Below are 24,293 nucleotides of genomic sequence, written 5' to 3' on the forward strand. Positions count from 1 at the left end.
TTTTCCTGGCCTAGGTAGTAGAGCTCATAAATAGAAAAAGTGAGACAATATTGGTACAAAACTACATTATTTATTGCTTCCACTGAACTGTCAAGAGGCAGCAGGTGAGGCATGAGGATGGGCAGTTCTCAGAAGTTTTCCTGAACCTACAGGTTTGTGTTAATCTTTTTATGCATAATCTGTCTTTCTTGTTTATGATCTCATTTCTAGTCTGCCGTGTAACCCCTTCTCAAACTTTAAAAGGACCTTCCTTGAGCTGGAGCTAATGAGATCATTTCTTGTCTGCTTACAATTTAAAAAAAGTTATTTGCAAGTAATTTTTCTCATTATGATGCTGTTATCATAAAGTGAGAGTCCAGTAGCCAGGGTGCCAAGGGATGGTATATGGACAGTGCAACTTTGACTTACTTTACTCTACTTGGTCAAATTTTAACTATTTTCTGGTTCCCTTCATTTGAATATTATAGTTAAAATAATGCAGACCATTCACAGTTCTCCGTATGTTCTCCCTTTGTTTTTCTCTGACTCCACATGCACTGGCTAACTTGTATAGTTTCTGCTGAATTTATTAATTTGGTCCCGTTTATTCCAGCTGTTAACTTTGATGTCTTTTCCTCCTCTTATCTAATGTTTTTCACTATGATCAGTATGTTCCATGAAATATATATATTCCTTATTTTTCTCTCCTAAAGTATAAACAAATTGTCATTGGGAAAGGAGAACATTTTTCTCTGACTCACATAACGTAGTAGTAATCATTCATATTTTACTTATTTGTGGCTTCATAATTCTAATAGGAAGAGTGTGTGGCCAGGGTGAGCGAAGGCAGAAAATATGTTGCTTTGGCAGTTTTTCCACATTGCTCTCAAATTTTCATATATTTTGCTTATTTACTGGCCCGTGTGTGACAATAGTATGGTAGTACCTATTATTGTCTAACTTGGGGATGCCATGGGGAAGGCATAGATTTTCTTGGCACTAGATTCTGCAACACTTGATTAATCTTAATTCTATGGCAAAAAAAAAAAAAAAAGGATTAATGGCATCTCCTCCCAATCAGTGAGAAAAAAATGCGTTAATGGAATTACTTTTCTCAATATTTCCTACCAGATACCATTTTTAAATTTTTAGGTGTACCTTACTGCTTACTTATTAGCAACAAATAGCCTGTGGAAAAACAATTAACAGGTAGTGACAAATGTTAATTGAACGTGACATTTAAATTTTTAGAAACTGAGACTCATATATATAATGGAGTTATTGTTTTGTTTTAATAAAATTATTCTTAGTAGATTTCATATTAATATTTTATGTTGTCACATTAATTCATTCTTGATAATGTTAACATACTAGAAGAAGTGGTAAGATGGAAATGAGTATCTGCTTAGAAAACTGCATTTTAAGCCATCTTATAGGGAAAGTTAGACAATTTTGTTAACTGGTTATCATTTTTATATTTTTGTGTTCCTATATTTTTATTCAATAGGAATGGGATACATTTACAGGTGTGGTTGTTGGGGACATGTTACGGAAAACTGTAAGTTAAAATAACAAAAGCTATTTTGCTCTTGAAAATATTTCTGGCTTTTTGTTCATGAGGTATAATTTGCTTCAGAGGTGTTCTAAATTATTGTTGAAGTTATAATTTGATTAGAAGAATATATTCTGGCCTCTTAAGTATTTCCTATAAAATAGACTTAAGTATATTTGTTTACTTCAAAGACATATATTCTGAGAATAATATGTAATACTAATGAATTAATGCACTTTCTTTTTCTCAGTATATGTATTTTATTCCAAGGATAATTTTATAATCTAATAATTTCGTTCAAATTTAGCTTTTTTTCTAGTAATTTCCTATTTGAATACATAATGAATAATAGTCTTCCAGCAGCACACCCAGAATATAACACGGAACCTAGAGCATGTCTGAAATGTAAGATATAATTTTGAAAAACGTAACTTTTATGACAGTTCCTCATGACATTTGAGTTTTTCTGAAGTTTCATGAAAGACTAAGCACAGTGAAAAAATGATTGCAACATTTTCCTACATGGTTCTCAGTCCCTTATATTACATAGAATTTTACCATGGTGACTTGTAAAATACATAAAAAAATAAAGAAATAATGCATAGAATGAATTTTTTTTTCAAAATAATAAAATAGCTAATCAATTGCTGTTTTTTAAACTCCGAATTTTACCAAGTATACTAAGGAAAATAATTGCTTTTATTAAAGGACTCTCAACAAAAAATACGTGATCAGCTTCCATCTTGGATAGATCAGGAACGAAGCTGGGCCGTGGCAACCTTAAAGGTATTCCTTTTCTACTATGAGACATGTTTTAATTTCTTCTGTATTTGCATTGTTTCTGTTGATACTTCGTGCTCCTTATTCGTAATCAGTGTTAATATTTTTAATAGGATGTAAGTTTCCCCAGTAAAAAGTTACCAAAGAATTATTGTGATTAGTCCTTTAACCAGTAATTATTAAACCTTTCATTTATGAAATAGCATGCCTTCCAAATACAGTATTTACTTTCTCTCCCTTCCCACCCCAGCCACCATGGTAACTTAGGCTATGAGAATGGTGACATGGGGGAAGAAAAAGCAGGTTAGAAGCTTAACTCTCAACAATTCTGTGTTCTTCAACTACTCAGGCTAAAATGTTGTTTTTGTGGGGAATGAGAGACAAGTCTATGCATATATGTTTCCATCCTTCCCTTCCTTCCCCTGCTTTTCTTCACAACTGTTACATCATTATAACAGCACATGATAAAAACGGTAAGAATAGCTAGCATTTACTGATGGCTTACTATGTTCAAGGCATTATACAGAATTTTAAAATGTATTATCTCACTAAATATTTTCAATAACATCATGAGGTAGCTATTGTAATTTTCCTTGTGTCACAGATGAGGAAATTAAGGCACAGAGAAATATAGTAACTTGTTTATGGTCACTTAGGAAGTAGAGCCAGGATTTAAAACTATGTTTCTTGCTGCATAGCCTGGGCTCTTCACCACTACTCTTTACTGCCTTCATTTCATGAATATTGGTTGAGTAAAAGAAATGAAAAAAAAGGGGGGTGGAATTCTGCTATATATCCTCCCATTTTTTTTTTCATTAATCATTTATTTGGTGCTTACTACCAGTTGGCATAATGCTAGTGACGGTCTTTACTTGACCAAACTTTAGTCAGGCTCTTGAACCTTCTTCTAGGCCCACCTGTGCACTTCCTTGTAAAAGCTACTTTTAACAGGAACCCTGCAAAGTTGTTTTAGTGAGAATTTCTTAATCTTCCATATCTGATTACCCTTGATATCTAATCAGATTCCTCACTCCCCACCATTCCCCTGGTGATTCTGATGACTTTGGCCTGTCTTCAGCAAGAATCCCATTAGGTTGGTTTAGCCAGAAATCCCTGTACCCCTGATATTTCCTCTTAGTAATTTTCCATCCACTGACCTCACTTTGCTCGTTGGCTATAAATTTCCACTTGCCCATGCTATATTCAAAACTGAGCCCTTCTCTGTACTTAAGTCTCATTTCCCCTATTGCTTCCTCTATTGTAATAGTCCTGAAAAAAATCTGTTTTTAATGCTTTAACTACTGACAAGCTCTGGTTTTTTGTTTATACCAGTGGAATGACAGGTGTATATTTTGTAATATTAAGACACTCTGCCATGAACAAACTTACATTGTAGAGAGCATATCAAATAATTACCTTGTCATAATGGTTGACAGTATACAAGGTAGCCAAATACATGATGATAATATAATGTGTAGCACACCTAAATTAGCAATGATGGGGCCTTGTATACTAAATGTCAATAAACTTAACAGACCACCATCAAGTGTTACTTTAATAGGCTTAGATCATTTATTAAAAAATAATTAAATTGAAATGTAATTAATTTTCTGCTATTTAATTTTAGTTAAGTTACATAATGAAATTTGGGCAATATAATGGATTATTTTTATATGAATATAGATGTTTGGATAAAGTATTTTATATGCTTGTTTTATGTTCATATTATATGAAGTTCTATACTGAAGATATAGATCTTCTAAATTTCTCATTTGTTTTCATTGAAAATTCTTCACCTTTACAGATTTACATTTCTGATCTTACACCCCACACTTGAAAAATTTGGGAAAAGAGAACACTGTTTGAGGTAGAGAGAATTAATGTGTTTGGGAAAGCCTCTGAAAGATGATATTGTTTAAAGTGAATATTGAACGTGGAATAGAAATTTGTGAGGTAGCAAAGAGCGTTAGAACATTTAGAGACAAATAGAGGCATTTACAAATAGAGGCATAAACAAATAGGGTTTAGAAAAACATTCTTTGTTTTTGGATTTGATACTGTTTTAGAAAAACAGAGCTCGACAGAATTTAAAACTGTGAAGAGAAGTTTTATTGCCATAGGGGAAAAGAGATGTCAGTATAGTACTGGGCTCAATTCTGAATATAGCATGGACAAGTGGGAATTTGTACCCAAGAAGCAGGGTAAGGATTAGTGCTAGGGGTCAGTGAATAGAAAACTATTAAGTGGAAATGTCAGTGGCAAGTGGGGTTTCTGGCTAAACTGATTTAGCTGGTGAAGGCAGATCAAGATGATCAGATACCAACAGATAACAAGGGTGGGAGAGGAGGAATTTTTCTTTTTTTTTTTTTTTTTTGAGACAGAGTCTTGCTCTGTTAGCCAGGCTGGAGTGCAGTGGTGTGATCTCAGCTCACTGCAACTTCTGCCTCCCGAGTTCAAGTGATTCTCCTGCCTCAGCCTCCCGAGTAGCTGTGATTACAGGCGCCCACCACCAGCCTGACTAATTTTTTTTGTATTTTTGGTAGAGATAGGGTTTCACCATGTTGGCCAGGCTGGTGTCAAACTCCTGACCTCAGGTGATCTGCCCGCCTCGGCCTCCCAAAGTGCTGGGATTACAGGTGTGAGCCACCGCACCGGGCTGAGAGGAGGAATTTGATTGGATATTAAAGGTAGGGATTCTTGCTAAAGTTACTTAGCAAAATTCTTATTAAAATAGGCAGGACACAAAGCCCCTGATTGAGGCCTAGTCAAAGAGAGCTCAGAGGAGCCTGACCAAAGTTTTGACAAAGAGAGTCTTTATCAATATTAATATGAAATTTGACATATTTAACATGACAATCCTTAAAATTTGCATTTGATCTTAATGACAGCATTTGTTTCCTTCACAAGGTTGAGATAGCTAGGTACAAATGTTTTTACATAGAGAAAGATTTAACTCATGAGTACTGATTTAGTACTACTTTGGAAGTGTATTTTAATTCTGGCTTTAATATTAGGTGAGTTTACCATAGTGTTGCCAACCTAGAAATAATTAGACAAGGCAACACAAAGTAGAAAATGAGTAATAAACATCAACTAATAATTGGTTCTCACTTTTAGTTTTTTTAAAAATAAATATATGTGCTTATATTTGCTTATAGCTCACTGTATATGGCCATTTTTATTTTTTAGATTGCTCTCCCCAGTCTTTATCAGACCCTCTGCTTTGAAGATGCAGCTCTGTGGCGTACTTATTATAATAATTCAATGTGTGAGCAAGAGTTTCCATCTATTCTTGCAAAGAAAGTTTCCTTATTTCAGCAGGTAAAATTTAGTGTTATCTAAATGCAAAAAAGTATTTAATGTTTCTCTTATTATTCAGAAGCCATTTAAAGGAAAGCAAAGCTTTTAGAGTGTTACTTTACCTTTAGTGGCGTATTTGGGGAAGGGCTTGATGCTTTTGCCACCTTATTGACAATTAAATCACGCCAAAGTTTCTGGGCCTGGTTTCTATCTCACTGTGGCTTTTTTTATTCCTTTTGCCTCAGACCCCAGGGGGATTTTGTAATAGGAAAAATGTATTTCAGAAAGAAACTAAGATACAAATTGTACAAGTTTTACAATCATTTCCTAGAGTTATTTTTAAGGAAAAGACCTACTAGTGAGTAACAGGGGATTTTTCCTATTCTATTTTAAAATAGAATGATGAAACCTACTGGCAGGTTCCACTCAAACTTTTTTGCTAGTCAAAAAGCTTAGAGTGGGAGAGCTCTTCAGAAGTTGATACTCCAGGAAATGTCCTTTCCATTAATCTCTTCTCTGGATCTAACCCCTTTGTGTCTCCATATACAGTGAATTCTATTTCCCCAAGAGTGCTTAAACAAAAAGGAAAATGACTAAGAAAAAATTGATTTGAAAACTTAAACATCTAGGAATATCATAGATATACATGATCAGTAGTCCCAGCTACTTGGGAAGCTGAGGTGGAAGGATCACATGAGCTCAGGATTCGAGGCAGCAGTGAGATGTGATTGCACCACTGCACTCCAGCCTGGGTGACAGGGCGAGACGCTGTTTCTTTTTTTTTTTTTTTAAAGGTAAAAATAGTGATTTGAAAATTTTAGGGAGGATTTCCGGTTTCTGGGCCTCTGTTTGCTGTCAACAGAAATGCCTCATCTACATACCATGATTTTCACCTGCCATTTAGCCTTTTATTAGATCCAGAAGACATTGCTAACCCTATGTTTAAATTTGATGATAGGCTTGAGGAAGTAAATGGATTTCAGTAATATTTTTGATATATACTTGCTATATACCTATTTTGACAGTTTAAAGCATAGTAAATAATATGGAACAATAAGTGTTCCCATATTTTCTAAACATTTGTTTAATTAGTTAACATTAATTATTGTTCAGTTAAAGTGGTTGCAGCAACTTTATTCTTTACAAATACTCTGCATTTTATTTTAAGATTCTTGTAGTACAGGCGCTAAGACCGGACAGATTGCAAAGTGCCATGGCTCTTTTTGCATGTAAAACTCTGGGTAAGTGTGATGCTCTTCAAGAACTAGACCACTGACCTGAATTATTTGTTTTTAATTTACCTTTCATTTTATGTTAGCCTTAGTTTAGAAATGTTATAATGTCTCTTTTATTCATTCTGTTTATTTATCTTCCGATTTCTGCCTGTTTTAGAAAAATAATTCTCGGCTGGGCATGGTGGCTCATCCTGTAACTGCCCAACAGGTTCACCTTGCCTGCTGCCTAGACAGAGCTGATTTAGCAAGACAGGAGAATTGCCATGGAGAAAGAGTAATTCACACAGAGCCGGCTGTGCGGGAGACCAGAGTTTTATTATTACTCAAATCAGTCTCCCCGAGCATTGGGGGTTGGAGTTTTTAAAGATGATTTGGTGGGTAGGGGCTTGAGAAGTGGGGAGTGCTGACTGGTCAGGTTGGAGATGAAATCATAGGGGGTTTCAGGTGAGGTTTCTTGCTGTCTTCTGTTTCTAGGTAGGATCACAGAAATGGTTAGGTTTTACAGTAGTGACGTTATCCCCAGGAGCCATTTGGAGACGTTCAGACTCTTGCAGCCAAAGGCTGTGTTACCCTTAAACCATAATTTCTGATTTTGTAGCTAATTTGTTAGTCTGCAAAGGCAGACTAGCCCCCAGGCAAGAAGGGGGTCTGTTTGAAAAAGGGCTATTATGAATTTTGTTTCAGAGTCAAATCGAAACCACCTTTGCAAAAATTAAAACTGAGGAAATTATGACAGTGAAAGAACTCAGGCCAAACTGACTCCATCTTGCTTCTAACCTTTAAGCTATCCTTGTTCATTCTTGGGCACAGGCAGAACTAACCTTGGGAAGGAATTTAGTTTATGGTTTGACTCTGAAACAATATTGATAATAGCCCTTTCCCAAAAAGACCCACTTCTTTTTTTTTTTTTTTTTTTTAAGAAAATCAACAATACGGTTTAATGTACAGCAAATCCTCCCTCACCGTCGGTAGGTTCTTGGAAGACCCACTTCTTGCTTGGGGATAAGTCTGCCTTTGTAGGACGAATAGGTTCACTATGAGATTAGAAATTATGGTTTAGGTACTGGGTGTGGTGGCTCACGCCTGTAATCCCAGCAGTTTGGGAGGCCAAAACAGGCGGATCACTTGAGGTCAGGAGTTCAAGACCATCCTGCCCTACATGGTGAAACCCCGTCTCTACTAAAAAAAAAAAAAAAAAAAGAAAAGAAAAGAAAGTAAAAGAAAATTTAGCCAGGCATGGTGGCGAGTGCCTGTAATTACAGCTCCTTGGGAGGCTGAGGCAGGAGAAATGCTGGAACCCAGGAGGTGGAGGTTGCAATGAGGAGATATCATACCACTGCACTCCAGCCTGGGCAACAGAGCGAGACTCAATCTCAAAAAAAAAAAAAGAAAGAAAAGAAAGAAATTATGGTTTAGGGGTCATGCAGCCTCGAGCTGCAAGAGTCTGAACATCTTCAAATGGCTCCTGGGTATAACATCACTATTGTAAAACCTAAGATCAGTAGTTGAGATATTTTGCAGACCCTGCGCTAGATGGATCAGCTGACACAACCTAGTCCGGTAATCTGGCTCAACCAATTCTGTGATCCCACCCAGGAATAGAAGACAGCAAGAAAACCTCACTTCACCCCCACTGTGATTCCATCTCCAACGTGACCAATCAGCATTCCTCACTTCCTAAGCCCCTACTCACCAAATCATCTTTAAAAACTCCGATCCTGAATGCTCAGGGAGGCTGATTGGAGTAATAATAAAACTCCAGTCTCCTGCACAGCCGGCTCTGTCTTGGTAAATCAACTCTGTCTGGGCAATGGGCAAGGTGAACACATTGGGCACTAAAAAACCATAAACTAAATTCCTTCCCAAGGATAGTTCAGCCTGCATGCAGGAATGAACAAGGTCAGCTTAAAGGCTAGAAGCAAGATGGAGTCAGTTAGGTCTGATCTCTTCCACTGTCATAATTTCCTCAATTATAATATTTGCAAAGGTGGTTTCAGTACCTGTAATCCCAGCACATTTGGAGGCTGATGGGGGAGGATTGCTTGAGCCCAGTAGTTTGAGACCAGCCTGGGCAGCATAGTGAGACCTTGTCTTTACTAAATATTAAAAAATGAGCCAGGCACGGTGGCATGTGCCTGTAGTTCCAGCTACTCAGGAGGCTGAAGTGGGAGGATTTCTTGAACTCAGGAGTTCAAGGTTGCAGTGAGCTGTGATTCTGTCACCACACCCCAGCGTGAACAGCAGAGCAAGACCTTGTCTCAAAGAAAAAAAGAAAAATGATTCTCTTTGTTGGATATAACCCATATATAATGTTGAATTAAATTTGACATCCTATATTTAGTAACGGTATTTGGACTAGAGTGTTCCTCAATCCTTTATGATTGCTGTCCTTAGAAGAAGACATCCATGTAAAGACAGACACACAAGGAGAGTATAATGTGATTATGAAGGCACAGATTCAAGTTGTGCGACTGCAAGCCAAGGAACACCGAAGATTTCTAGGCAACTACGAGAACCTAGGAAGAGATACGGATGTGTTCTTGTGAGGACACCAGTCGTGTTGGATTGAGGCACACTCTTGTCCAGTATGACCTCATTTGAACTTAACATTCTATTTGCAATGGCCCTATTTTCAAAAAGGTGAACCTTTTGAGGGACAGGGGTTAGACTTCAACATATCTTTTTTTTGGGGGGGTTGGGGGGAGACACAATTTAACCCATAACACCTACCAACCAAGCTTTTCACATAATGCCTATCTTCTGCCTCACCCATACACACACAAATATTTTGAGTCACTTTTTAGACTGGTCACCTGGTTGGTTAATGATGAGTATATGGAAATAAGTCTGGATATGTTCTGTGCTTTTGCTTACTTATGCAGGGGGAGGAAATGTCACTATTTATTCACCTCTGATAGAATGTTTATGTACCAGATAACTTTTACTCATGTTTGGCAGAGTAATTATCCACCTTTCTTTTGGTTGCAAGTGATAGATACCCATATTAAACTCGCTTAAATGAATAAAGAGAATTTATTAGCTTAGGTATTCAGTACTCAGGAAAGAAGAGATAGGGCTGGCCTTTGGGTTAACTGGACTTAGACAACATCATGACTCAGACAATATCAGGAAACTCTGTCTTTGTCTCAGCCTTGCAGTTTGTCTCTGTGTTTCTCTGCCCCCCCACTCCCATCTCTCTGTTTCTCCCTTTTTCTTTGTGTCTTTATCTCTCTCTTCCTCTCTTGTTGCTTTTAGACTCTCATTTTAATTTCTGCTTGTGTGTTGTCCTTAGTCTCAAGGGTTCATAATATTCTGGTTGATAAGACCCCTAACTTGCTGAGTTATATTTTAAATCTTATGATGAAAGGAGAAAGATAACTTTTCCTTCCCAACTTCACCATCAAAAATCCTAGAGAAGGACTCTGATTTGCTGAATTTAGGTTACATATCCACCTCTGCAACTAATCACATCAGAAATATATGGAATTACATTTCTCCAAAAGCAGCCATGGATGGGGGAGTGGTTATTACCAGAAGTGAAGGAGGGGATGCTGGTACAAAACAATAGATATGCATGATAATCAGGCTACATATAACCTGTTTTAATTTTTATATTTATTGATAGTTTGATAGCTGACCTATTAATTTGTAAAGTGCAGCTGGGCATGGTGGCTCACGCCTATAATTCCAGCACTTTGGGAGGCCAAGGTGGGCAGATCACCTGAGGTCAGGAGTTTGAGACCAGCCTGGACAACATGGTGAAACCCCGTTGCTACTAAAAATACAAAAATTATCTGGTGTGGTGGCAGGCGCCTGTAATCTCAGCTACTCAGGAGGCTGAGGTGGGACAATTGCTTGAGCCCACGAGGCGAAGGGTTGCTGTGAGCTGAGATCGTGTCACTGCACTCCAGCCTGGGCTACAGAGCAAGCCTCCGTCTCAATAACTAACTAAGTAAATAAATAAGTAATTTTTTAAAGTGCATTTTGGGAGTCTAACTCCTTTAAGAGTTGTAAGTATATAACTTGATTCTGTAGCCGTTGGTGGAAATGTTCTGTAAATGTCTGTTAGGTCTATTTGGTCTATATAGTACAGATTAAGTCTAATGTTTCTTTGTTGATTTTCTATCTGGATGATCTGTCTAATGCTTATAGTGGAGTGTTGAAGTGCCCTGCTATTATTGTATTAGAGTCTATCTCTCTCTTTAGCTCTAATAATATTTACTTTATATCTGGATACTCCAGTATTGGGTGTATAGATACTTACAATTCTTAAATTCTCCTGCTGAACTGACTTCTTTATCATTATACAATGACCTTTTTGGTCTCTTTCTATACTTTTTGTCTTGAAATCTCTTTTATCTGATGTAAGTGTAGCTACTCCTACTCTTTTTTTGGTTTCCATTTGCATGGAATATTTTTTCCATCTCTTCATTTTCAGTCTATATGAGTCTTTATATGTGAACTGAGTTTCTTGTAGGCAGCGTATAGTTGGGTCTTAATTTTAATCTATTCAACCACTGTTTCTGTTTTACTTGGAGAATTTAGTCCATTTATATTCAGAGTTATTACTGATAGGAAAGGACTCTGGCTATTTTAGGAAAGGACTAACTATGGCTATTTTGTTATTTGTTTTCTGGTTGTTTTGTTAGTGTCTTCTTTTTTTTTTTTTTTTTCCTTTCTTCCTGTCTTCCTTTGTGTATAAGTGATCTTCTCTGGTAGTATATTTTAACTTCTTGCTTTTTTGTGTGTGTGTATCCATTATAAGTTTTTCCTTTGTGATTACTATGAGGCATGAAGAACACATAACCAGTGGATTTTAAACTGATGACAACTTAACTCTGATAACAAAGAAAAGAAAATAAAAACAAACCAAGCAAAAAGAAAAAATTTACACTTAAACTCAATTCCCCTTCCCCGATTTTGGGGATTTTTTTGGTCTCAATTTGTATCTTCCTATATTGTCTATCTCTTAACAATTTATTGTAGTTATTATTTTTGATAGGTATCTTTCAGACTTCATAATAAAGATACGAATGGTGATATACTTTGAATATACGTCCCTAACAAATCTCACGTTGAATTGTAATCCCCAGTGTTGGAGGTGGGGCCTGGTGGGAGGTATTTGAGTCATGGGGGCAGATCCCTTGTGGCTTGGTGCTGTCCTCACAATAGTGAGTGAGTTCTCTCAAGACCTGGTTGTTTAAGCATGTGGCACCACCCTCCCTACTCTCTCTTGCTCCTGCTTTTGCCATGTAACATGCAAGCTGCTGTTCTCACCATGTGAGATGCCTGCTTCTCATTTGCCTTCTGCCATCAGTGACAGCTCTCTTGAGGCCCCCACAGAAGCCTAGCAGGTGCTGGTACCATGCTGGCAGAATCATGAGTCAATCAAATCTCTTGTCTTTTTAAATTAGCCCATCTCAGGTATTTCTTTATAGCAACACAAGAATGCCTAACACAAGTGACTTACACACCACAATTACAGTGTTAGCATTTTCTGTATTTGTCTGTATACTTACTTTTACCAGTGACTTTTATACCTTCAGATGATTTCTTGTTGCTTGAGAATCCTTTTCTTTTAAATTGAAGAATTCCCTTTATAGTTCTGGTGTTGGTGACATGTTTTAGCTTTTGTTTGCCTGGGAAAGTTTTCATTTCTTTTTTATGTTTGAAGAATGATGGTGCTGGATATAATATTCTAAGTTGAAAGCTTTTTTTTTTTTCCTTTAGCACTCTGAATATGTCATCCCCCTCCCTCCTGGCATATGAGGGTTCCACTGAGAAATGTGCTGCCAGACATATGGAGCTTCTTTATATGTTATTTGCTTCTTTTGTCTTGCTGCTTTTAGAATCTTTTCTTTGTCCTTGGCCTTTAAGAGTGATTATTATATGCCTTGAAGAAGTCTTATTTAGATAAATCTGTTAGTGATTTTGACTGTCTTGTACCTGGATATTCTTATCTTTCTCTATGCTAGGCAAGTTCTCTGTTATTATTTCTTTGAATAAACTTTATATCCTGATCTCTTTCTTCACATCTTCTTCAAGGCCAATAACTTATAGATTTGTCCTTTTGAAGTTATTTTTTAGATCTTGTAGGCGTACTTCATCCTTTTTATTCTTCTTTCTTTTTTCTCCTCTGTATTTTCATGTTTTCAGACTCACTAATTTATTCTTCTGCTTGATAAATTCTGCTATTGAGACACTGATGCGTTTTTCAGTTAATTGTATTTTTCAGCTCTAGGAATTGTTTTTATAAAATTATTTGAATCTCTTTATTAAATTTCTCTGATATAGGCCAGGTACAGTGGCTCACACCTGTAATCTCAGCACTTTGGGAGGCCAAGTTGGGTGGATCACTTGAGGTCAGGAATTCAACACCAGCCTGGCCAACATGGTAAAACCCCATCTCTACTAAAAATACAAAAATTAGCCAGGCATGGTTTCAGGCACCTGTAATCCCAGCTACTTGGGAGGCTGAGGCAGGAGAATTGCTTGAATCTGGGAGAGGCAGAGGTTGCACTGAGCCGAGATTACACCACTGCATTCCAGCCTGGGCTAGTGAGAGTGTCTCAAAAAATTTTTTTCTCTTATATAATTCTGATTCATTCTCTGTGTCATCTTAAAGTTAATTGCATTTCCTCAAGACAGCTATTTTGAATTTCTTGTCGGAGAGGTTACATATCTCTGTTACTTCAAGATTGGTGACTGGTGCCTTATTTAGTTCATTTGCTGAGGTCATGTTTTCTTGGATGTTTCTGATGCTTGTGGACCTTCATCATTGTCTGGACATTGAAGAGTTAGATATTTATTCCAGTCTTCAGAGTCTGTACTTGTTTTTACCTACTCTTCTTGAGAGGGCTTTCTAGGAATCCAAAGGAGACTGAGTGTTGTTACCTAAGCCTGTTTTCACTAAAGCTGTTTTAGCACTATTGGGAACCCTAAGCCCAAGAACTCTATGACTCTTGCAGACTCCTAGAAACACAGCCTTGGTGGACTTGAGGAAGATAAGGGAGAATTCTCTGGGTTCCTAGACAAAATCTTTTGCTCTCTTTCCTCTCTGTTCCCCAAGCAAAAGGATTCTTTCTCTATGCTGGGTTGCCCCGAGTTTGGGGAGAGGTGATATGGGCTCTGCCTTGACCACCACAGCTGGCACCATGCTGAGTCATACCTGAAGCCTCAAGCCTTCCACACCAGCACAGTACTGAGGCTTGCCCAAGGCCTGTGACCACTACTGCTTGGCTGTCACTGACGTTCATTCAAGGCCTGAGGCTACTTTATTCAGCAGGTTATAAGCCAGCAGATTCCCTTCTGGCCCAGAATGGATCTTGAAACATCAACTAAGGAGCAAAGGCCTGGAATCATAGACTTCAGGAATCTTCCTGGTGCTTTATTTTCCTGTGACTGGGCTTGTGTCCAGTTTGCAAGACATAATCCTCTGTACTCTTCTCTTGCCTTCCTCCAAAGAGAAGGAACGTGTCCCTGTGCTGCATTGCCTGGAGTTGAGGGAGTGGTGATGCAAGTACTCTTGTGAGCTGCTGCAGTTGGTGTTCAACTGGGTCACACTGCAAGCCCACTACTATGGACACCAGAATAGCACCAGGGCTTGCCCAAGGACTGCAGTCACTGTGTCCTGACTGCCACTCAGATTTATTTGGGCCCTCAGGCCATTTAATTAGCTAGTGGTGAAGATGACTGGGACTTGATTTCCTCCTTCTGAAGCTGAAGACTTCCCTCTGGCCCAGGGCTGCTTTATATGCTCCTTCCATGGGCACTGGTAGAATTCTGCCTGGTAATGAGGAGGAAATTAAAGAAAGAAAAAGAAAAAGAAATAAGCTTTCATGTATTAGGCTGACTTATCCTAGAAGCAGCAACAGGCACAGCCCAGACCCAGGAAAAGCCTAGATAAACAACTATCTGCGAAGCTAGGACACAAAGGAATGTTCTCTGGAGAATCTCCCAGCACTCCCTCAACATAGGGAGGAGAAAAACAAATTTTTCTTTCTCTTATGATATGAGTTTATAGATTACTGTTCTTTGTAACTAATAACTTCAAGTATTCTGTTTTATCTAAATGGTACAATGAAGGTAATGAGCCATCTGAGAAGGCCTGAGCTACAGCCACCTGGGCACCATAGTGAAGGTTATGAAATAAGCCCATGCAAGACACTAGAGCAAAACCTAGATAACAGCCATCTGGGCTGAATAGCAAGGGTCATGTGTAATTCTGAGTTATGCACCTGTCACAATTTGATTAACTGCCTTTGTTCTGCCTCTGTATGCTTGCTTTCACACTACTGTAATCCTGCTTCAAGTTAGCTCCCTCCGTTTTTGAAGGGTGTATAAGGGTCAAGAGCTGTCTTTGTTCTGGGCCCAGTCTCAGGATGTTAATCCACTGGGTCTGAGTGCCCTCAATAAAATCCTCCTGCTTTACTCCAAGGTCTCTCTGGTCCTCCTGATTCCTGCAACAGTATTGTGTTCCGCTCAGTGACAGGACCACACTGAGTTCCAATGCAAAGTCACACTCACTTCCCTTTCCTCCCCTATGCACACATATTCTCTCTGTGCTGTGCTGCCTGTGGTTGGGGTAGGGGTGGTATAGGCAATGCAAGACTGTTCTTCTCACTCTCTTCAATACCTCTTTCCTTGTGAGTCTATTGAAATCAGCTGCTGTGATCACTCACTACATTTTTTGGTTTGTATGAAGGTGTTTTCTTGCGTGGACAGTTGTTCAATTTGATGTTCCTGCAGGGGACAATTGCTGGAGGATTCTATTTGGCCATCTTGCTCTGCCTCCTTCTTAACTGTTGATTCTAAAGACTGAAATAGTTGGAAAAAAAGATGCTGGTGTCCATGTTTGGAAATGCTTTTGAATATACTTTATCTTGTTACTGGAAAAATTAACATGTTCCCAAATTTGGATACACATGGTGAGTAATAACTGTATAATACACATCTAAGAATATGGAAAACAGTTGTCCCTGTATTTAGCACTAAAATTAGTTGATTGAAGTAGCCTTTTACTAGCATTTTTGAGAAAATAGAAGCAATAAGACAAAAATTCTTCATTTCCCATCAACACATCTACCATTTGCCTTAGTACTCATACTCATTCTGCTTTCCTTTCTCTTACTATGAATGAATGTCTTTGCTGTAATCAAAGGTCAACTCATTTACTATTTTCTTCTTCATTTCTGCCATTATCATCTTCTCCCACATCATGAATTTCTTGCTGGATCTTTTTTTTTTCAGCATACAAATATATTTTAGTATCCTCTGTCTTAAAAATACCTCCCTTGGTCTCAGACCCTTTTCTAGCCTCTATCCTATTTTTTACTTCTTACTAAACTCAAAGTTGTCCATTTCTTTCTAGAACACATTCTTCTCTTGATTGTTATGTTTCTTTTTTCACTCCCCAACCCTCTTAGGCTGTTCCTTTTTACTTTCCTTTACTGGCTTCTTGTCTGCATGTCTTCTAAGTGTTAGAGTACTTTTCTTTTTCACTATAGTTTTGCCCTGGGTTTTATTCTTTCATTATTACACATTCTGTCTGTAGGTGACCTTACCCAATCCCTGGATTTAAATATCATTCTTAAATTATTGACTCATACCTCTTATTTCCAGCCCTGGAATTCTAGGCTTGTGTATTTAATGCTTATTTGATGTTTTTATATTAAAAACATCAAAAATAAATATCTCAAATTTAATGTGATCAGTACAGAACTTTTGGTTTGTTTATACTAGCATCTACTCAGTTGTTTAATCCAAAACCCCAAAAGTACAGTCATGTGTTGTTAAACAGTTAACGGTTTTACAGTGTTGTTTAACAAAAGTACAGTCATGTGTTGTTAAACAGTGGGGATGCATTCTGAGAAATGTCTCAGGCAGTTTCATTGTGTGAATATCATAGAGTGTACATAAACCTTGATTGTACACCCTTATACACACCTAGGCTGTGTAGTATAACCTATTGCTCTTAGGCTACAAACCTGTGCAGCATGTTACTGTGCTGAATGCTATAGGCAATTGTAACACAGTGGTAGGTATTTGTGTCTTTAAACATAGCAAAGATACAGTAAAAATACAGCATTATAATCTTATGGAACCACCATGGCATACATGGTCCATCATTGATTGAAAAGTCATTATGCAGCTCATGTAATTCTTTCCTCTCTTTTCTTTCTTTCTATACTCAATCTACACCAAATTCTTTTGGTTTCAACTCTAAAACTTATTCTGAATTCATTTTATTTGCTTTATTAGTACCAACCTAATACAAGCTATCATCAGCTCTCAATTACTGCCATACCTTTTATTTGTTGTCTCTATCTTCAGAGTATATCCAGAATCCAGTCACTTCTCAGACATTTAGGACTTTCTACCACTTTGTTTAAGCCACTTTTATATAAGCGAGATTATTACTATTCAGGCTTCTATTCTTGCCCACTTTAAGTCTATCCTCAACATAGCAGCTAAGTGCCTTTTAAAATATAAATTAGATCATATCACTCCTCTGCTCCAACTCTTCTGATGGAATGTGACATCTCATCTTCTTCAAAATCCTTATAATGTCCTACAAGGTCTTACCCTCAGATCTTATCTCATAACCACTCTTGATCCTTGCTCAGTTCTTTACCAACATAATAATCTTTTTCTTGTTTTTTTACTGCTCTAAGTATGTTTCTGGAATATCAGAACCTTTGCACTTGCTGTTCCTATTGCTCAAATGCATGTTAAAATAAAACAGGACCCCTTTCAGAGAGGTTCTTAAGAGAGGTTTTTTTTTTCCTACCCATTTAGTCTTTAATAATATGGTTTTTGTGCCACATTGCACATAACCTTTCTTACTGATTTTATAGTTTGACTTGCTATCAACTCCTTGAAATACTTATGGTACTATTTCATCTCCAGGTCAAATGACATTTAAGGTTTAATGGCATTAATTAAAAACCTCATATTATGTATATATTCAGATGCTTTGAAAGTTTAATACACTTTTAAAATCATACTATTTCTAAGCAAAAATTATGTTTACTATTGTATGGCTGTATAACTTTGTATTTGGTCAGATAGCTTTATTAAATTGTTTTAATGTAAAATTGGAGTTTTTTTCAGGAATAAGTTTTAAAAATTCAAATTACTGGAGAACAACAGGCACTTCCCTCTTTTTAATCAAATTTTAGAGTTTTGATTTTAAATGTAATTTCTCAAGCATCATTCATATGGAAAGATCTTTATTAAGTTTTAGCAACTTTTTATAATCTATAAACCTTAAAATAGTAAGTTAAAAAGATGTATTTATGAAAGTAGTTTTGATTTGAATATTTAAATTAGTATAGCAGTCCTCAAAGCTTTTAGGGATGCCTGTTTAATATGATTCTACAAAGCAAGACATATGTGCTGGCAAAATCTACTACATTACTTTTTAGAAATGGTAGTGACCAGATGCAAGTATTCTTACTTCTGTAATTCTGATATAATTTTGACTTAAAAAAAAACTATCATGAGGAGTATATTATACTATGTGTATTGAGGTATTGGAAATGTAAAGAGACATGTCCCCATAACTACAGTTAGTTTCTTCATCTAAAAGTTATTTTTGAACTATGCATCTTTCCTAGTTTTACAGTTCTGTACCTCTCTTATAGCATCATCCCATCCCATGCACCCTGCTTTCATAGCGCAATTTGTCTTATCAAGTCTGTGTCTAAAAGAAAGAAAGACATATAGATATGTGCATTCATTTTCTGTTGCTGCTAGAAATTTATCAGGTTTAAACAATGCCCAGTTATCTTCTGCAGGTCAGAAACCTGATGGGCTCACCAGGTTTCTTTGTTCCAAGTTTTGGAAGCCCTGGGGAAAATCCACTTCCAAACTCATTCAGGTTCAGCCCTATTCAGTTTTAGGAGTGAGGTCCCCATTTTCTTTCTGTCTTTTGGTGTCATTCTCAGCTTTTAGATGCCAATTGCTATTTAGCCTTCCTCCATCCTTAAAGCCAGCATTAGCAGATCGATTCGTTTGCATGCTTCATATCACTCCTGTTTCTCTTTTCTGCTACACTTCTTTGACTCTAACTAGAGAAACTGCTCCACTTTTAAGGGGTCAATTGATTAGCTTGGCCCACCTGAATAACACAGGATAATCTTCTTACTTTTAGGTTCATGACCTTAGTTATATTTGCAAAGTCCCTTCACAGCAGTACTTAGTTTAGTTTTTGATTGAATAACCAGGGCTTAGGATTCTTGAAAGAGATATCTTTAGAATCCTGCCTACCACAACATATTTGACTTTTTTACTTGTTTCTAGGGTTGAGTACTATTCCATTTCTAAAGTGCAGTTTCCCATTTAATTGGTTCACATATATTGGGTTAGGTAGTGGCTGTTGATTTTCCTCTTTTTATTGATGTTTGTGGTACATTTTTACAATTTTTTTCTCATGAAAGAAAGGTAATTTTATACATCTGATACTTATCAGCTCTTTGTTATGGAGGATGAGAGGAATGAAAAAGAATGAATCTATTATACTTACTACGTATAATAGTTTTGATAATCTGCCACTTTCTTTACTCAGGTACCTGCAAAGTACGGGAGTCAATTTGTTCCTTTTTAAACTGCAAGTTATTTCTTTTTATTATCTCAGTATTGTATTTGCATAAAATAAAAACAACAAAGGTTTAAGTTATTCCTTTGTCTTATTTTTTTGAAGGAAATGCTGTTATTTATTTTTTAAATTATGGTCAGAATATAAAGTTCCAGTGATTTCCAAATAGTTTTACATGATAATTCACAGTGCAATTATTATTTTTGGCTCTCTAACTATATTAAACAGTTTTGAATGATTCATATTGACGATTCTGATGGTGTCATGAATCAGAATTATTTGGATTGATAAAACCAGTATACTCAGTTCACTTAAAGTGCAACAGAAATTTTGCTGGAATTTTGTGGGCAGGATGGCTAACATATAATTCCAAGTAACATGAATGTCACCTGTGTTATATTAAATGACAAGGTATTTTTCATGATTTTTTTCTCCAACTCAAAATGTTTTATTGCTTTCAAATATTGTGTAAAATGAATTAATGGACATGTATTTATATCCTGTGGGATTTTAAAATTAAAAGTTATAATTGAATTTGCTAGGCTCTGGATATAAAGTAGTGAAAGATTCAGTATGATTCTTGCCTTCATGAAGTTTACAGTGTACATTGGTTAAATAAACAAGTGGTATGGTAATCTGCATTTTAGCTTTTTTAGACAGTTTTTGTATTGGCATATAATTTCCAAATAAAACACACTTAAGTCAGTAAGTAGTTATTTTAAATGAAAATATTTTATATAGCTTGACATTTTTATTGTATAATACATAGTAATTACAGGAGTATCAGAAAATGCATAGACATGAAAAGAAAATGAGAAACATCTGGTATTCCATCATTAGCACTGATCATTGTTAACATTTCTATGTATGCCTTTGTTTTCTTTTTATGCACATAGAAGTGTATACATTACAATATGGAATTATTGCCAAATCTTTTGAATAGTCTGATTTTTCTGTAAATTATCTTTTACCTCAACATGTTTGTAACTTGAGTTTCAATGTATGGCTATCAGAAATTACTCAGACTCCTGTTAGAAACTCAGTTTCTACCAATTTTTAGCTAATATCAACAGCTACAATGAAAAGCCCTTGTACATGCTTCTGCGTCCACATCCTGAATTGTTTCTTAAATTATTCTAATTTTAATTACTGATCAAGGCATGTACATTTTTAAGACTTTTGATACACTTTATTAAATCAGACAATATATTTAATTGGCCTAGATGTTTATTGAGTTAATGAATAAATAAGTGAATGCTTGAATTAATGGAAATATTTCTTACTGCATTGCAAGTACATAAGAATTCTTTATTGCTAAATTTAAATTGCTAACAATTGAATAGTTGTTAGCAATTTAAACTTAGTTAAAAAGAAAATTTATAAAATTTGCCTCTAAAAGCAATTCATCAATTTTAAGTGGCTCTTGGAGTAAATTTCACCTGTTATTAGGAATATTTCTGCCTTTGGAAATTCTTAGCATTATGGGTTGCTGTTGTGAAGAATAGACAAGGGTGCTGCTTTAGGCGTGAAATGTACCTTTTCAGGTTGGTTATCTAGAATTCTCTTTTGACCCATCATGATAACATTGAATTTATATTTTAAAGTGTTTACTATTCTTAATTCTGTAAGGATGTCCATATCTGAGGTGCAGTCTTGTCTATTCACTTCTATTTTTGAGAATATATGGAAGCCCTTCTCACCCATGTACTCATTCAGTTACATTCTCCTAATTTTTCCTTTATTTTTAAACTCCTGTGTAACACTCATTTTAGCTCAATTCAAACAAGTATATTTTAAATTATTAATTGACATGAGCCTTTTCAGTTTGGCCTTTATGAAATACATTAATAATGGAAACGTTCAAGTTTTAGCAGAAGAGATTTAAATATAATAGCAAAATTATAATCTCTTATCTGAATAGGACTTTATAGTTTGTGAAGGGCTACAGAGCAGAAAAATCACAGATGAATTGTTTAAATATAGTTAGTGGTGGCAGCTGGGTGCCCTTTGGCAAGATAATCAATTTCTTTAAGTATTAGTTTTCTTACCTATAAAATTAATATAGTGATATTTGTTCCTCAGGATCATTGTATGGTTTATATATCATTTCAATAAACTACCCGGTATAATGCTTAGTATTCAGTAGGTGATGAATAAATGAAATTTGTTACAATTATTATAGTTATTTTGCTTCCAAAGTACCTGTGGATTGGTTTATCCTTGTTTTGCAATTGAGGAAACTGAGGCACAGTGCATTTTAATGATTTGCATAGAGTCATTTGGCTAACAAATATAAACTGACAGCTATGTACTTCTGTCTTAAATTAAGCATTATTTTCACTCTCCATACAACGTTTTTTCCCCATAACACATGGGCATAAGAAATAACTTTTTGGCCTATATCATGCCAGTGAAATCATTTACTCAGATCTTGAGTACTCTGATTCCCCATATGCATGACACAGAGTAGGCACTCAGCTATCATATCAGTTAATGAATTGTATTGTACTGATGAGATATATAGATTGATGGTTGGATTCAGTCTTCTCTTGCATTGTGGTCTCAATTTACAATACAGCTACAGGCCTGTATTGTGGTCTCAATTTACAATACAGATGTTAAATGTGGTAATCAGGGTACCTACCTCATAGCATTGTAATAAGAAGATGATATCATACATGGAAAACATTTAGAAAAATGCCTGGCACCTTAAGCATAAAACCAATGTTGGCTATTACTAGTATATGATTTTAGAGTAGAAAAACTTTAATATGAGATTATAACTCACCTGGGTATTCTCTATTATATATCATATAATTAGATTTAATACACTTTTTAATGCATACTGCTTTTATTTTTAATTTTTAAAATATATATTTTAGGACTGAAAGAGGTGTCCCCACTGCCTCTAAATCTCAAACGTTTATACAAAGAGACACTGGAAATTGAACCCATCTTGATAATTATTTCTCCGGGTGCTGATCCTTCTCAGGAACTTCAAGAACTTGCTAATGCTGAAAGAAGTGGAGAGAGTTATCACCAGGTAAGTACATATTGTCCCGCTGTTTTTGTTTTTGCTATTGCTGTTCCCACACTTGATGATATTGGTCAAATGGACATTTTTTGTTGTGATAAGCCAAATAATGCCCTGAAAAATGTGTATGTCCTAATCCTCAGAACTGTGGATATGTTATTTTCCATGGCAAAAGAAACTTTGCTGATGTAATTAAGGACCTTCAGATGGGAAGAGTAGCGTGGATTAGCCAGGTGGACCCAATATAAAATCACAAAGGTTTTTTTTTTTTTTTTTTTTTTTTTTTTTTTTTTTTTTTTTTTTTTTTTTTTTATAAGAGGGAGGCAGGTGAGGCAAGAGTGAAGATAGGCGATATAATGACGTAAGTAGAGGTCAGAGAAGTGAGAAGACGCTGTGCTACTGGCTTTGAAGATGGAGGAACGGGCCATAAGGAAAGAAATGTAGGTGGCTTCCAGAAACTGGAAAATAACAAGGGAAGAATTATCTTTTAGAGCTTTTAGAAAGAACATAGCCCTGTAGTAGCACATTTGTTTTCAAACCCAGATCCTTGATTTTAGACCAGTGAAACTTCTGGCCGCCAGAAGTTTGTTGGTAATTTAAGGCACTAAATCTGTTGTAATTTCTTAAAGCAGCTATAGGAAATTCATACATTTGCTACCATTTTGAGAATTATTTTTTAAATTTTACTTGGATGCTTTTATAATAAATCACAGTAATGTTTATTTACACTTGATTTACCTGAACTGAAAGAAATACAGAAAATTTTGAGTAAAATGTATTCTTTGTAATGACATTTTTTTTTTCCCTGAGGTAGGAACTTTTGTTTGTTCAGGGTGCCTTTTTTTTCAATTTGCATGTAAAATTGAAAATGAAATGTGTTAATTCACCCTCAATTTTTAACAAGTGAATACATCTTTTTCACAGGGAAAATAATTAATAATGATTTTTTAAACAACTGAATACTTCATAGCAACCAAAAATTGAAAAGTAAAAATTCTACAAAGAAAAATATAAATGAAAGATAGCAAAATAGCAGTGCTGTCAGACTCAGGTGTGCAGGTTTTGCACTAAGTCTAGAGAGTTCTAGTCAATCTTAGTTATAGTAGATTATACATTAGGTCAATATTCAGTTATCAGTGAGGGATCTTAGGAAGGGGAGCTCTACAGATTGTACCTGTTACTAGTGATTTTGGCAGGAAGGTTAAACTATTCATATAAGCTTTTAATTATTTAACAAAGATTAATTTCTGGTATTAGTTTGATTCTTCTTGCAAATTTATTATTAAAGCCAGTTAGGAAGGTTTAGGGATTACTATTATTGAATCTCATACTGTTATATTACAACATGTTAGCAGATCTGTTTTTTAAATTTTGTTTGTTTTTTTGCTTTTGCAGGTTGCCATGGGTCAAGGTCAAGCTGATTTAGCAATTCAAATGCTAAAAGAATGTGCCCGCAATGGAGACTGGCTCTGTTTGAAGAACTTACATCTTGTGGTATCTTGGCTGCCAGTTCTGGAAAAGGTAGATTCAGATAAATGTGGTACAAATAATATCTATTATACTCAACTTAGTAATCTCAAGGGACATCAGTATTAAAATGTCATGCATTATTTATGATGATTTAAAAAGTAATATTTGAGAAATTTTAAATTTAAATATTTTGTAAATATGTACAATTCTGCAAAATAAGATATTAATAGGAAGTCTATAAAAATCTTTTTTTAAAGGCATATAAGAGAAGCCAAGACATTTTTAATGAAGATTAACAGGGAAGCTTAGAAGACATATTTATACCATGAGTTTCTTTTTTTTGCT

General features: G+C 35.8%; 1 protein-coding gene across 3 annotated transcripts in view; it reads left to right on the forward strand.

The window, feature by feature from the left end:
• Nucleotides 1–24,293, forward strand: part of DYNC2H1 (dynein cytoplasmic 2 heavy chain 1) — a 380,304-nt gene that overhangs the window by 188,206 nt on the left and 167,805 nt on the right. For all 3 annotated transcript variants that reach the window (XM_055272928.2, XM_055272929.2, XM_055272930.2), the window contains 6 exons: nucleotides 1,487–1,537; nucleotides 2,240–2,317; nucleotides 5,501–5,632; nucleotides 6,780–6,852; nucleotides 22,327–22,487; nucleotides 23,874–23,999. In XM_055272928.2, the coding sequence (XP_055128903.1) occupies nucleotides 1,487–1,537; nucleotides 2,240–2,317; nucleotides 5,501–5,632; nucleotides 6,780–6,852; nucleotides 22,327–22,487; nucleotides 23,874–23,999 (621 nt within the window). The remainder of the gene's footprint in view (nucleotides 1–1,486; nucleotides 1,538–2,239; nucleotides 2,318–5,500; nucleotides 5,633–6,779; nucleotides 6,853–22,326; nucleotides 22,488–23,873; nucleotides 24,000–24,293) is intronic.

This window comes from Symphalangus syndactylus, chromosome 3, assembly GCF_028878055.3.
Source record: "Symphalangus syndactylus isolate Jambi chromosome 3, NHGRI_mSymSyn1-v2.1_pri, whole genome shotgun sequence".
In the NCBI taxonomy this organism is placed as follows: Eukaryota; Metazoa; Chordata; class Mammalia; order Primates; family Hylobatidae; genus Symphalangus; species Symphalangus syndactylus.